General features: G+C 43.7%; 1 protein-coding gene across 2 annotated transcripts in view; it reads left to right on the top strand.

Moving 5' to 3' along the window:
* The window catches only part of ALG9 (ALG9 alpha-1,2-mannosyltransferase), a 956,626-nt gene extending 942,891 nt beyond the window's left edge, over positions 1-13,735 (top strand). The window contains exon 15 of one of the 2 annotated variants that reach the window (XM_069225004.1): positions 13,002-13,735. In XM_069225004.1, the coding sequence (XP_069081105.1) occupies positions 13,002-13,125 (124 nt within the window). In that variant the 3' untranslated portion in view covers positions 13,126-13,735. The remainder of the gene's footprint in view (positions 1-13,001) is intronic. The other variant, XM_069225007.1, reaches the window with a different exon arrangement.
* Positions 13,736-16,189: the final 2,454 nt, after the last annotated feature.

Raw genomic sequence — 16,189 nt, 5'->3', positions numbered from 1 at the left:
GAGTACCCATGCTTTGAAAATTCAGTTAGGCATTTTGCTGAGGGAAGTTGTTAAATGGTCTCCCTGTAGAATTGCCATTTAGTAGATGATTGGGGTGAAGGGTGATACTGCAGTATGTTGTTAAGATTAAAAGGAACAACTTTAGGTGAGGCCAGCCTATTGTCTCTTCCCTGATCACCTAGCATTGTGGCTGTTATTAGCCAGGTGCAGAGAGCTAACACCTGTTTGTGCTTCACTTGTGGGTGCCTCAGATTGGATACTACTCTTTTGTGAGGAGACTTACTCTACACAAGGGCTGAAGAGGACACTTAAAAACCCACTCCAAACTGGTTCTGAAAGTGCAGCCAGGTAATCCCTATCTGTCTCCAATAACTGGATACATTTGTGAGCCACTGTTCCATTTGTCACTCCAGTTCCAAGTTCTCTTTGACCAAGGAAGGGAGTGCTCTGCAAAGTAGTCTGAGGAGTGCTCTTCATCCACAACTGGTGGCTGCCTTATAGCCAGCTTCCCAGAGGTGAGAGGACATAAGCTGATGTTGTGTCTTGCATAAGAGGCGTAACCCTGACCTGAAGCACCTGAAAGTCAATTTGCCTGCTGAGAGAGGGAAGGAGCGTGCCAACGCCGCTGGCGATGTGTGTCCAGGGAGTGCCAGAGACAGCCCGATCCAGTTGTTGTGGGTGTATCAAGCAGAGGAAGACTGTACAGAGCGATCTATGCCACTAGAATCAAGAACTGTGACCATGGTGGTTGTCATCAGCAAACTCGAGTATGTCCATGGCATTGACTACTGTTGTCTAAGAGAAGTAGGCCTCGCAAGTGCTGTTGTGATGTTGAGACTTCCCTGCCCCCCACTTACTTGGCAACCCACCTGCTGTCTTTTGCAGAGTGACCCAGAAACAGGTCTGATATCTGCTGAGGGCTATCACTTGCATCCAGTACCTGCCAATACCAAAAGAGTCCAAGCAGCAGCACACACTGACTTATCATGCTGCAGCATGCCTCACACCAAAGCTATGTCTCCTTCCAGAGCTGGGAGAAATAGAAGACAGGTATTGAAGGTTTTCCACTGGGAGTTGAAACAGACATTGATACATGTGTATCGTCAGATTGTTTTAAAGGGGACTGCATTGAACTGAATGCAATTGCTATTGAACTAGGGTATCTGCGCCTAGGACTTGATTTATGCCGCACAGTGACTTTCAGTCTGAACAAGGAATCTGCCTAAAGATGCAAGAGGGAGGGACACCTGGAAGAAGAAAGGGACATAGCTAAGGCACAGTTACCCGAAGCGGCAGGGTAAATTTGGATCTGTTGCAATTATCTGTGTAGTATTTCACTATAAGCGTGTGTAGAAAAGTACTTTTTAAAATCTAATTAAAGCACTTGGTTGGACATTCAGTTATGGTGTTGCTGGGTTTTTGTTGAGTCCTTGGTTTGTGAACACCGAGGGCTTTCGGGCTCATTCAACCTGGGTAAATGCCACCATCACAGCTTTAGCTCAAACTGTTTTAGTTTTGGACATTTACCAAACTGCCACATGGGATTCTATTCTCAGCTTCTCTGGAAGGGTTATTTTGCCAACTCAGTCCAGGAGGACTTTCTGATAAGTCTACTCTTCAGACCCACCTTCTTAGAGGGGTTATTGCTTCATTACTGATTCACAAAGTGTTGAATCTTTGCTTAGAAGTATCCATCAGAAAAATAAGTTACGTAACTATGGTAAGACTCTCTTTGGTGTACACTCTTCCTAACTGCACATTTCTCACTGCCCTGTATGCTCTACTTGACTGCAGATTTCTCACTGCCTACTTACCTCTCTGTTCTGTGAAGGGGATTTTGGGATTAAAAAAATGCCTCAAGGTACTCTTTTTACACTTCCAGTATATAGATGCTCAATGTGTGACTGTGTGAAAATTGTACAAGACAACTCAAAGTGTGCAGTGGTGGTGCTTATATGCTTCTTCATGTCCCTGTGTCCAGAGGCTGAACTGAATTGCTGCAAAGGAGGAAGGTGTCTCTTGGTGGAGTGCAGGAATTTTCGGCATCCATTCTGGCCCTCCTGGGTAGATTCACAAGGTAGTAAATCGGCACTTATATAGAGTTTCCCCAAGAAAGATCATTAGCACAGGTAAGTAATTTACTCAACTGAGTAATTTAGATACAACTGAACGTTTGTACCCGGAAATAAGCACAAATGTGATCACTCTTCTTTTTGCAAAGTACAGTACCACCAGGTCCTCCAAAACACCACTTGCAAATAGGGGTACTAACCTGCATAAACCTTTTATAACTAGGTCTAAATTAGTCTTATATATCATGCGAGCCCCAGTGCACATAATATTTGAAACCAGGCGCTGATTTATACATACGTCCCGGGTGTTCAGCAGGAGTGTGCGTCCGCTTTGTTCACTCCCGGGCCACTACATTGTTACAGAAGAGGCTGCAGATACTTGTGCAGCCCCTTCTGTTATACGGATAGCGCTAGCGCACATGTAGTACCAACGCTATGGTGGGAGGGCTTTTGTTCCCTCATTTGCATGTCGGTGTGGCCCCATGCTAATGAGGGAATCGCTTTGCTCCTGGGAGGTACACAAAATAGTATGCCATAAAAAAGGTACCACATTGTCAGTGCACCCTCTGAAGGCATTCCTCTTTATAGACAAATGGAGCCCCATGAACCCCAGTCAGCCCCATGCAGGATGGTGCAATGACTCACTGCACCCACCTGCAGTGAGACCTGTGTCCACTCTTTAAAAAGTACAGACAGCTGCACTGTGAAACACAAAGTGGATTGTAAGCAGCTGCTCCGAATTTTTCTAAATACACTGCCCCCAAGTAGGTGCGAGTTCCCGGCTGCTGTGGTGACAGTGCATTGATTGTAATAGGGCATACTTTTCTTTTTTACTCCAAGCACACCTGCTTTAAGGTGCGCCGTGGCGCAAATATGGACAGTGCACCTGTTACATAATACAAGCCTAGATGGCTTAAAGAACTAGTTTATGTATTATTCTCTACTTTGTGCATCCTTTTTGTTAAGAATATTGCATTAATTACTGAAGAATGAATCTTTTCAATTTACATTCAATAGATCAGCCATATGACCACATCCAGCTGAGACGCATTACACAGATGCAGAAAGACTTCAGCAGGTACTGGGGTTAAGGAGTCCGTGGTAAAGGAGATAAAAGCACTTTGGCAGGTGGCTGAGGGAAAGTAGATCATTTCAGAAGAAGAGAAATATAGGAAAACTGGAAGAACAGATGAAAAGAACATAGTAGAGTGAACTGCTGCAATAGGAAGGTTGTAGGGTGGTGGAATTAAGAGACGTGGTAGAATCAACATTAGGCAGTTTTTGTACTAAGTACTTTTTCTTTTTTTCTTTTTTGTTTACGATCATGAATGAAAACTGCACGGTAGAAGGCCAGCAGGATGTGAGCCGTGGCTAGATGGTTCACTAACAAATACTTGCAAGCTTTATGAGTCAGTGCAATGTAGAGAGGACAGTTGATCTCGCCTGGGGATTTCAGTTACAGTCACAACATCGCCACCCCCCTTCTGATCCCTGACTCTGACATGGATCCAAAGGTGCGTAGCTCGATGCCGTTCCCGGCGCAATCTGGCCCAATGGCTTCCAAGTTGGAACCCGAGCCCTTTTCCAATGGGCTAGGACCCGGGGAAGAATGGGATGGGTCAGTGGACCCTAAAGAAAACCAGCTCCATGAAGACCCAGATATAGACTGGTGTGAGAACCTTAGTGAAGCCAGTGAACTGGATTCCTTTCCACGTCCTGGTATGCTTTCTTCTCCTACTGTGGCTACGTAGGAGGGAGTGTCATCCGCTACAGTCTTACAGAGGGCCGACGAGGTCCTTGACCTTCAGCTGGCCTTCTTTGCAGTCAAGGCTAAAGTCTTGACAGAGGTACTGCAACTAGTAGTCTCCTCCTCAGCATCACTAATCCTGTTCAATGAAGCACTCACTGACGTCCTTCTGGGGAGTAACATGGTCCAAACACAGCATGGGCTTCTGTGAATAGGATGATTGCCTGCCTCCAATGGCCTGCTCCAGGGGACTCAAACTTCCTCACCCAACCCCAGGGAGCTTGGTGGTCCAAGCCTCTGCCTCTCATGTAAATTGTGTTGCATTCCCTAGTGCACCCCAGGACAGAGAATCCAAGGGGCTGGACATTTTAGGGAATATGTTTTCTTCCACCAGCCTGGCATGGTGGTCTATGAACACTGCTTGCTTTTTGGGCCGCTACTCACATGGGCTCTGGGACACAGTTGCGCAGGTGCTGCCAAAAGTCCCGGAGGAGGCCAGGGCCATTCTCTCTCAGGTTGTCGCTGATGGGACAGATGCAGCTAAGTTCATCATGTGTTGGGACTTGACATGTCCAACTCACTGGACAGAGCGGTTTTATTGATGGTAGCCTTGAGGTGCCATTCCTGGTTGAGGACAGCTGGCTTTTTGAGGGATGTCTAATCATCTCTGATGGACATGCCCTTTGATGGCTCCCGTCTCTTCAGAGACCAGGTGGATTTGGCGCTGGAGTGCTTTAAGGTCAGTTGAACTACGGCCAGGTCTTTGGGCCTTTCTATGGCCCCACATTACCAACACTCCACCTTTCACTCCTTTTGTGGCTTTGAAAGCAGCGGCAATACCCTCCCAGTCATCGCGCCATGCACGCTTCCCAGCCTCTGCGTGGCCAAGGGCACGGTAGCCACAGACCTCGTGGGTCAGGCAGCCAGCGGTCTGGTCTGTCCACCTCCCCTATCTCAGCAGCTGCAGCTTCCAAACCCTCCTACCATTATGGGCATCCAGTTGGAGGCAGGATTCCATATCACCTGCCCCACTGGCATCCATAACATCAAACAAGTGGCCTTTGAAGATGTCCCAAAGACGTTACTGCCTTCCCTTCGTGACCATCACTCCCCCCATGCCACCATCTTATGACAGGCGACGGAGGATCATCTATCACTTCTCCGCTAGGAAGTTGCAGCTTTTTTGGTCAAAGGAACCATAGAGAGGGTGCCCGTGCCAGAGATGCATCATGGCTCCTATTCCTGCTACTTTCAGGTGCCAAAAAAAGGACAGGGGCCTTTGTCCTATGCTATACCCACAGTCCCTCAACTTCTTCATCAAGAAGTTCAAAATGCTCTTGTTAGCTCAGGACCTGCCTACCTTGGCCCCAGGAGATGGGATGGTAGCGTTGGGCTTGTAGGATGCATATTTCCACATTCCCTTCCTGGCTGCCCACTTTGTTACTTGTGGTTCACGGTAGGCCATGGCACTTTCAGTTTGCTGTGCTCCCTTATGGTCATGCCAGCACCCCTCAAGTGTTCACCAAGGTGATGGTGGCTGAGACTCATCTGTGGTGATCAGGGGTCCCAGTCATTCCATATCTTGACGACTGGCTGTTGAAGGTGGGCTCATCCCAAGCTCCCGTCTCCCACCTCCAGACTATGGCAGACCTCCTGCTTTTGCTGGGGCTCACTATCAACATGCCAAAGTCACATTGGAGTCCCTTTCAGGCCCTCCCTTTCTCCTGAGCTGTTCTGGACACAGTGCAGTTTCAGGCTTATCCTCCTGAGTCTAGGATATCCAGGCTATGATATTGATGTTTCAGCCTCTATCCCGGATTTCTGTGATATTGATGTTTCAGCCTCTATCCTGGATTTCGGTGAGACAGATCCTGACTCTTTTGGGACTCGTGACCTGCATCCTGCTGGGATAAGTGAACTCTGCAGTGCAACCTAAAGTTCCAATGGGCACAGCATCAGGGGAATCTCTCTGACATTGCTCAGATCTTGGAGGGAACCGCGATTGGGTTAGCAGCAGACCCCTCTCCCTTCCCAAACCAGATCTCACAGCAGTAACATATGCTTCACTCCTAGGATGGGGAAGCCATCTGGGGGTGAGGTGGAGATCAGAAAAACCTGGTCTCCAGCACAATCCGGACTCCACATCAGCCTGCTGAAGCTCCAGGTGATCTTATTGACATTGAAAGACTTTCTGCCCTCCATCAAGGGAAGGCTAGGGCAGGTGTTCATGGACAACCCCACCACCATAAGGTACTGCAACAAATAGGGTGGGATTGGGTAGTGGATCCTTTATCAAGAGGTCCTGTATCTCTGGACATGGCTGGAACATTGGGGCCTAATCCCTGGTGGTTTAACACCTGGCAGGTTCTCTGGGTGCCAGGGCGGACAAACTCACCCTAAGATGCCTAGCAGAATACAATTGGCGTCTCCACCCGGAGGTGGAGCAAGGTCCCTTTCAGCAGTGGGGAGAGCCTTGGTTAGATCTGTTTGCCTCCACATGCAATGTGCAATATCAGCACTTTTGCACGCTGGAGTTTCCAAGGTGGCTGTTGCTTGGATATGCATTTCCTCTAGATTAGAGCTTATACCTTTCCACCATACCACTCCTGCCCAGAGTTCTCAAAACAATGAAGAACAACCGGGCCCAAGCCATCCTTGTGGCTCCTGACTGGGCTCAGTCTGGTGTACCGAGTTACTAAGCATGTCCATTGATCCTCTGGTCAGGCTGCCCATTTGGGAGAATCTTCTGTCACAGTAGAGGGTTCTCCACTCAAACCTATTCAGTCTCCGCCTCCTTTTGTGCAGATTCATCATCAGCAGTTGGCAGCTTTAGACCTCCCTCTTGCAACCTGTGATGTCATTTGGCAGCCAGGCACCCTCCGCTAAGATGGTATTTGCCTGCCATTGGAAAACAATTGTGCCTGGTGTGCAGAAGAACAAGTCGATGCCCTTTCTGCCCCCCCGCCCCCCCTCAGGTTCTCCTTTTTATTCTGTCTTTTGCCCAGAAGGGCTCTGCTCTGGGCACTCGGAAGGGCTGCCTTTCTGCTTTTCTGCAGTTACCTGGCCTAAAATCCTTCTTCAAGTCCCCTATAGCAAATAGGTTTCTAAAAGGTCTTGTTCAGCTCTTTCCTCCTTCCCCACTTGTCATGCTTCAGTGGGACCTTAATCTTGTTTTGACATTCTTGATGTATGCTCCCTTCAATCCTCTCCAACATTGTCCGGTAAGGCTCCTTACAATAAGAACAGCCTTCATTGTGGTGATCACATCTGCCCGAAGAGTGAGTGAACTTCAGGCCTTGTCATCCAAGCCTATTTACCTCACCATCTACCCTGACAAACTGGTACTTTGCACAAAAGCCTCCTTTCTTTGAAAAATGTCACTCCATTTCACGTACACCAATCCATCACCTTGCCTGTTTTTACACTCTTTCACATCTGCCTAAAGAAGAGAAGTTACTCCACCGTCTGGACCCAAAAAGAGCCTTGTTGTTCTATTTTGAGTGATCAAAAGAGTTCCAGGTGGACCATCAACTCTTCATGCGTTGTGTTGGAGGGAAGAAAGGATGGGCTATGCTTAAGAGGGTCATTTCCAGATGGGTCGTACTCTGCTCATTAAAATCTGCTACCCGCTAGCCAAAAAGTAGCTGCTAGAAGGCTTGCAGGCTCATGCCACCAGAGCTAAAGGTGCGATCACTGCATTAGCACATGTAGTTCCAGTACTAGACATCTGACAGGCAGCAACGTGGGCCCACGAAAAATCTTATGGATCCAGTCTTACACCTGGGGAAATTCTAAGTTAGAGAATCTGTAGCTAGATATAGTTTCTACCAGATAAGGCATTACCAAAGGTAAGTAACTTGGTAATTTATTCCAGCTGCCTGAGCTAGAACTTTCTGCGGCACACACATGATATTATATTGCTGTTAGAGTGTCTTAGATTGGCGGTTCCCAACCTGTGGGCCGTGACACATTCCCCGGGGCTCCGCAAGCATCTCAAGGCATGGGCTGGCAGGAAGGCACTTCTCCGGCTGGAGAATCTAGACCAGAGGTCTTCAAACTGGGGGGCGGGCCCCCCTAGGGGGCCTCAAGTGGTCCCGGGGGGGCGCCAGACTCTGGCCAAAAGAAGCATTATACAGATAAAAGGCCTTTATTTTAAGCAAAAACATATAATTGCCCTTTTAAAAAGGGAATAGTACTTAACTGTAATGTTTAAATAGTTCTAGACATATTTAAACATTGCCATGTTTATAAAATAATTATGAAAAATTCTGAGGGGGGGGCACAATGATGTTTATTTTTCAGCTGGGGGGGCGCAGCATTAAAAAGTTTGGAGACCACTGATCTAGACAGAAACAGAAAAAAGTGTTTTTATATTTGTTACTTCATCTGTGCAGCAGTTTTAAAAGCACTGCAAAGCTCCTTGTAAATCCAGCTTTTTTCTGGCAAAAATACCTGTCAAGATAACTGGTGATTAATGTACCTGCTGGAGAGAGATGGGAGCAGTGCAGATGGGAAGAGGCAGTCATAAGGAATGTATTGCTGTCCCATCACCCTCCCCTTCCATCATTAACTTTAGACTTCAGAGTGTACTTTTGTGTGTGAGAGCATTATGGGATGCCGAAGGCTACACCATTCTATGTGGAATTTCAGGTTCGGCTTGATAGTGGAACTACAGCTTGACTTTTAGTGAGCATTAAAGGAGCACCTTCAGAGTATTACAGAGACAGGTGATTAGGCTTCACCCCTATGTTGGTTACACTGACTACAGAATTAGTTTGGGATGAATGTGTATGCTTTCATTACAGAGACTGCTTGTGTTACACCTTTTGACCTGTGGCAAAGCTCATCCTCGTTACAGCAAGACTGAGGGGGTTATGGTGCAAATGATCATGGCTTTAGACCTAATCTGTTTATCATGAAATGTTATGGTAAAGGCACTAAGCTTGACATATTTATTGTGAAAAGCATATGTAAAAGTCAGTAACATTTAAGTGTGAATTTGTATTGCTCTATAATAAAACCTACAGCTAGGTATTTTGTTAAATGGAATCTCACAGATTACTGCAGTAGGCCACCATTTTGGTGTTTTGTTACCCATATGGAAAACCATTAATAGAAGGTTTGCTTTATGCTTGTTAAGCCCTCTTATGAGAGGTAGTATTATAATTTTGTATACATTTGTAATTTTATGATTTTGTATGATGTTTCTCATGTGGAAAAGCTTATGTTCAAAACTGGATTGCTTATGGGGACGAGCTATAGGTCTGATCTGTGCACTGGAAAATGTTATGTCCAGTGCTATAGATCTGGGTTGCCTATTATGAAATGGTCTGAGAAATTCAGTTGATCTAAGCTTATTAAATGTGAAAAGCATTTGTTAAAGCCAGTTGGTTGTTATCACATTGAGTTACAGGCTATAGACAAGTATTTTGTTATGTGTCATTTCACAGATTATCAGAGGATGGAATGGGTTTGATGATGGTCGCCCACTCTGACAATCCCTGGGGGTTTTTAATGTGATGATTCTTGTTAGATCCGGTAGAGAGGGGTTGTATATTGTTTTGCAAGCTGTACCTACATGTAGTTTTATAGCTATGTGGATGATGATTGCCAGTTTGTATGTGCCCGAATAGGCCGGTTTTGAGTAAAGTGTAAAGCCAATGGTAAAGAATAAAACTTAATCAGTTCATTGAGAAAAGTCATGGCATCAGTTCATTGTAAAAAGTATTTTTAAAGACAAACAGCTTTTAAGGATGTATTGTTTTTCCTCTGTATTAAAGCCTGTTGGTAGGTACTTTGTTACATTGAATTTCACAGAATACCATAGTAGATAATGGTTTTGATGTGGTGATCTACCAAAACAAACTGTAGAGATTGCGGATATGCACCACAATAATCCATGTTACGGGCTCTTTAGAGAGATAGTATTTTGCGTTGCCAGCTGTAATTTAGTATACATTAGTACCTTTATGGCTGTATCCCTGGTGGTTGCCTTGTGAAATGTGAAAAGCTAATGCTCAGTACAGTAGGCAACAATTGGCTATGATGACAAGCCAATTATAAAGGCTATAGGCCTGATTATTATAAAAAGATTATGATAGAGAAATAGGTCTGGCATATAAATAGTGAAAAACAACAGGGATTTAAAGGCGCATTGTTATTTTTCTTTATTAAAGCCTACAGTTAGAAATTTTGTAACATAAAATGTCACAGATTACCTTGGTGGGAAGGATTTTGGTGTTGATTAACATCTCTAACGACCAAAGGGAGAGATGTACACGCGAACGATTCTTAATTCTTGCTAGAATCTCTGCTTAGCTATGTGCCAGGAACTCGTAATAAAAAATTATTAGAATATATATAATGCAGACAGATACAAAGAGGGCCTCTGGGTCAACTGTTGTGCCACTGGTTTCTACGAGTGTCATTTACACTCTACTTCTATTCATGACAGCATACTGCATGGGGTAATGGTTCAGACCACATCAGTTATTGGCTGTCTTGCCAAGTGAGTAATACCATTTTCTGATTGCGTGTACAACTGCCTGAAAATTAGTATGTTTCTGTGTCAGGGCTTTTTGACCAGTCCTTTAGTTTTCAGTTTTTTCCTTATGTAGTTCCCCTTTCAATTATTTTCTTCCCCTATTTTTATTTTAATGTTTCCTAAGAAGATACTACAGCTTTCCAGGCAGTGCTAATGGGTGCTTGGTTTCCGCTCATTTCATTAGCAGTACGCGGCCTCTCACATGGCCATTTCTTCTAAACTAGAAGACACTTATGGAATGCTGTTGGCCATAGTATATCATTGTTTCACTATTCCAAAATGGCCAACACGTTGCTTCTAATTGTGAAAGCCATGCTAGACTTTTAAACAATGATAGACTATTTAAAATAACTCTGCAGGACGGATTCCCACTTCTATGTTCAGTTTCTTTATTTCAAGGATATACCTGCAGTGTTTCAACAGTACAATGCTTTCCTTTTTAGGGTCGAGCCTGCGTCGCATGCGCTTGCGCATGCGTTTCGCTGAGCGAGACGCTTTAGGAATTGAAAAGGGCTCGGAGCCCCGTCCACGTCACGTTAGTGTCTTTCATTGGCTCGTGGGCTTGCCTGTGAGAATCTGCTTGATTTCATTAGTGGAAGGCACGTATACGTCATGCTTTTTCCAGTGGATAGCCCTTCTCGAGCGCATCGACCAAGTACAGAAAACATACGAGGCTCGCTGTTTTCCGTCCGGTTCGTGAACTACTTTTTCTCTATTTTCCCAGCGCAATCTCGTTTGGCAGAAGTCGAGCACTTTACATAATATCGACCCTGTTACACACTTAAATGCACTTTTGCCGATAGGTTTCATGACGAGTGAAAAGTCCGGTTAGGAGTTTACAGCGCTATCAGCTCTAACACGAGCAAACGCGAGACCCGTTGCATTGCAAATGCTTGTTCTACTTGTATTTTTAAAATGTATCTTGCATATGTTCTTGAGTTTGTGTGTGTTTTATTGCAGTTGTCTCAAAGAGTGAATGAAAGGAGTCAGTGGATGGATGGATGAATATATGCATATGTCGTATGAGTCACAGAGGGCGTGTATGATGACTTATTGGGTGTCCAAACCCATCAATGACACAAAATAAACTTTCATTCATATGCCAAACCTACTGGCACTGCCAGTGCTTGTTATAGGTGGATCTTGCATTATGAGTCACTCATTTAATTGTTTGAATTGTTTAAATAAGGATGAACTTGGAACAGGCAGTGAAGCTGGACCACTGCTTCCCTGTAGCACACTGTCTCATTATAGGCTCAAGAGGATATTTCTAGAAATGGACTTGATAATATTATAGTATGTGAATGTCATGTTTTATGTGTAAACAACCATGATGGTTCTTCATCCCCATTATAATAACTGCTGTCTGAGTTATTCCATTTTGTAGTGGTGTAAATTACAGGTCTTATTGGTATCCAGTTTAATGTGGCTCCACTCAATGGCCTCAGAAGGATGAAGGGCCAAAACGGTCCTGTCAGTGTTCAGAGTTGAGACTCGCACCTCAGTAGAGATGCCAGCAGTGAGCACACAGCTCACAGATGCATCCAAAGGTTCAGTAAGCGATTTTGTTTTACTAATTATGCCCCATTGAATCTTGCTGAATTCACATTAAGGCAGCAATGCAAGAAGTATTTAAGACTCTGCTGTTGTGTGCATAGTTACTAGTGAATCAGTCTTAAAAAAATAGGAAGTCTCCATTTATGCTTTCTATAGGTTTACTAAGTTTAAAGATTTGCAAACCTCTCCCAAAGAAAATTACCAAATGTTTAGTTCGTCAAAGATATTCTTGTCGCCTTTATTCATGCTTATTTAGAATATCTTCAGGCTGATAATCTACGTTTTTATCCGCAGATATCGCTCTCTGCAATTTCGAGGGCTCTTTACAATTTTCCTGCCCAAACTGTACATGATTATTAGATCTATATGTAGATAGCAGTGCTATCAAGCAGACCTATGCTCACATGACACACAGAGTGGACTTAGGGCCTGCCCCTTTGTGTGACAAGCCTCTTTCAGTTACTGGCTTAAGACTTTGTAAAAAACATCTCAGTTCAGCCCACTGGAGCATTCAGCTCTCACCTAAAGCTTTTGACTGAGTGTATCCTATTTCCTGTCAAGTGCTTGCATTGAGCTGCATGATCGACTACTGAACTATGACCCTGTTTGTACAGTCCTGGTGGCTTTTTCCTATGTGTATAACTCTATTGCGGTAACACTGCATGCGTTAGAGTCTAAACCTAGACTTCTTAGGTTTGCCCGTGCTTTGTTTTGCTCTTTAAGTTAGAGGAGCAATTACGGCGGGAAAACCACTGGGAAAGTTTATAAACACCCACAAAGTGACGACATCGTGACTATTACCACTTTTTCCTGGGAATGCCCACCTTTCATTCAGTTTCCAAAGGTTAGTACTGGGATAAACAGGTGTTGATTATACTTGTCATGCTGTGAGGCTCACAAGACACTTTTGCTAGCCTTACTGAAGCTTTGAAGTGATGGTATTTCTGTGCGTCATTCTTAAAATAGACATTAATAGGCCACCGGCCATGTACCCATTTTCCATTTCCTTCAGATATCAATTGCTAATTACCAACATTCAGACGGAATTGATATTTTTTCTTTTTTGTTCTTTCTGTTCCAGGTCATCGAAGCTGTGGCGCGCATTCTACTTTCCCTTTGTCTCGGAGCAGCACACAACTTACGTCAATTACACCATCTTGAAGCCCCGGAGAACAAAGCAGGTCCGGAAGAGGGGCGGGGGTTAACCATAGCGGCCTCCGAGGAGCCGATAGGGACCAACAACGGATATGACATAGTCCACATTCCAGAAGACAACCCTCCAATCTATTGATGCTAGTAAAGGCTGATGCTGTGATGCGAAGAGGCACTTCCCCCTTCTGCTGCTAAAACGCAGACTTTTCATACTGTGATACAAAGAAGAATCGTGTACATTTTAAGGGAACAGATAATAATAAACCTAATTTCAGATTCTTATTTCGGAATGTTGGATTTTTGAAGTAGCCTTTGTAATTCTTAAGTACACTTCTAAAGACTACGACTAAATCTCAACAGCGACATTGAACTTCGGTTTCGTCCCGGATCCACCACAGTCTCTGCTTCATATAAAGGGCCTCCTCGAAGCTACAGGCCTCACTGGTCTGTGATGTACCTGATCATCCTATGATTTTATTCTATGCCCTTGGTAAGAGTACACAACATAACCTACAAGTGACATACTGTAGGACATGTTTGGGTCAATATGACTGAATAAAAACAAATCATGTGTGTCTGTGTTCGTCCATGGTGAATATGGTCGCCTTTGCTGTATTTGGGGTGCTGTGTGGGACAGAGTAGCCATTAAAAACTGTAAACACATTTCCTGTCTCCTATGAATACATATGGGGGAATGCAGAATCTTGGTGGACTTATATGAGAGGGCTGTCATTACAATGCATGAGGGAACAGAAGTGATGTATTTCTCACCATCTGGTTCAGGGGGTGCTTTGTCAATCGAATAAGTAAGCTGTCACCATAAAGAAAACAATTTGAAAAGTTTGTTACCACACATAAGGGTACCAAAGGGTTGTACTCAGGTTTATATACATTGGTTTCAATCCCAAGCAGTCAACAAACATGGAGATGCATGACCCATTCAGGGTAAACTATAACATATTACTCACAGGAAAGACTATCAATAAGGCTATACCCTCTGATATCTTCCATTAAGGTGTTAAAGGGATGGTATGTAACCACAAATTGCATAGGATATTGCCTAGCTGTACAAACAAATGTAGAGGGTGTTGGGATGTGGCAGACTCCATACATGTATGATGGGCATGTCCCTCCAAAGTATAATTTTTTGCCAAAAAAAGTGCGAGCAACAATGTTATGGCAGTCCCAGCAACAATACTTAAGATGAACCTGAAAACTGGGAATTATCATTTTTAAAAGAATGGAAAGAAACCTTCAGTCGCCTATAGGTGCTGTGCTGGCCTGACCTGGATGCAGAAACAAGCGTCACGTCGAATAATATCCAGCTAGTACAACACGATTTGATAAATTGTGGCAATGGATGGGCTCTTCAATCACCTATTCGAGGACAAAGATAACTTCTTGACTGTATGGTAACTTGTGCTAATATTCATGCAGAGAGCCTCTAGAGATGTTGCACACGCTCCATTACATCTCTTTGATAGACTGAAATGGCATACTCTCATACACCTTGCTGGACCTACAGCTGAAAACGGCAAAAAATACTTTTAAAAAAAAGCAACACTTAATAGAGCCCTTGTAACCTTCCCTATCAGATTCCCCCAGAGGAGGGAGGTGGTGTTCTTTTTGTAGGAAATGTAATGGAAAGATGTACTATTCGAGATAATTGAGAAGGTACCTTATAGCCATGTTTGCATTCATGAGTTTTTAAAAAAATGTAGACATATAATTCAGAAAGTCACCTGCAAATATCTCACCTCCCCCACCACTTATATATACATAAAACTAATAACATTAAAAAAATAAACATGTAATCCAAAAATTAAAAAGAACTCCGAGTCAGCCAAAGGTATCAACATAGTTGCTCATGATGTGACGAAAATGAGCTTTCCCTATTTGAACTTCGTTTCATCTACAGTCCATTGTGGGGGCTCCTACTATATTTCCACAATCACCCAAAACTACCCAAAAAATAGTGTTCTCAAAGATGACTGTGATTTACTCAACTGCACCCTAAAAAAAGGGAAAGAAAGTTCTCATAGGCAGTCGCCTGCCGTTCATGAACTTTGGAACGTTTTTTGTGTTTGTAAAGGTAATACTGCAGCAAGAAGATGATTTTGACAGTGGTGTACACCAAACCTTTTTAAACTGTAAAATGTTTTAAGAAGTTTTGAACACCACTGATTTTTTGCCTGGATTCCACGAAAGAAAAATGTACAGTATCCTTTCAGTTAACATTTCAATCCATATTTAAAACGCTTTTTCTGCAGCATTAATGCTGATTCTGTATGTACAATGAAAAATCGACTTACCTTAAGACTAAATACAGATTGTTTTGCTAGCTAAACGTTTTTTAAAGGCTTTTGGCTTCTCTGTAAATATTTTGGCCATTCTAGATTAATTGTAGCAACATAACTTCAAAATGTTCTGTGAGTGAACAGCGGGTATGGATATTAACTGCGTTTCACAGATGCCCATCTTGAAGTTGTGTTCGTTCCTTCCGTCACGGTTTCTTCACTGTATAAGTGATGCAACTATCTCATTAAAATGGTTATTACCCAGATGAACATATATATATATATGTATGAGTGTTGCTGGGGTTGTAGGGTGCTTCTTACTGGAGCTGCTCTCCACCTAAACTTGGAAACTACCCAGAGTTCTCTCTTCTGTTTTGCATAATTTATGCATCACTCTAACCCTGAAAAGGGTGTTTTTTTGACTTATGGTGGTTCTTTGTGTCTGGACAAAGCTAACCTTCTCAGAAGAGATGTAATGACATCGAAACACATGTCAGAGGTTGCTTTTGCTCATTCCACATTGCCTTGGATGGTATTTTAACAGTCCAAAGCTGTAATACTGTGCCTGGAGTGGTGAAAGGGTTTTGTTGTTTTACAGCTCGGCAAGTATGGCACTGGGTCAATCCTATGCTTAAAGATTTTGCTGTACAAATGGCAAAAGACTTTCTCTTTCTAACTCAGCATGGATGGCCCTGTGCCAGTCCTATGCTTAAAAACTGCTAGAAAAACAGACATTTAAGGTGAGCAAATCTATAGTGTTCTCTCCCACTGGGAAAAAAGACTGTAGGGACATTATACTTAGGTTCCGATTTTACACACA

The sequence above is a fragment of the Pleurodeles waltl genome, chromosome 3_1, assembly GCF_031143425.1.
Source record: "Pleurodeles waltl isolate 20211129_DDA chromosome 3_1, aPleWal1.hap1.20221129, whole genome shotgun sequence".
Taxonomy (NCBI): domain Eukaryota; kingdom Metazoa; phylum Chordata; class Amphibia; order Caudata; family Salamandridae; genus Pleurodeles; species Pleurodeles waltl.
This window is presented reverse-complemented; position numbering and strand designations above follow the sequence as displayed.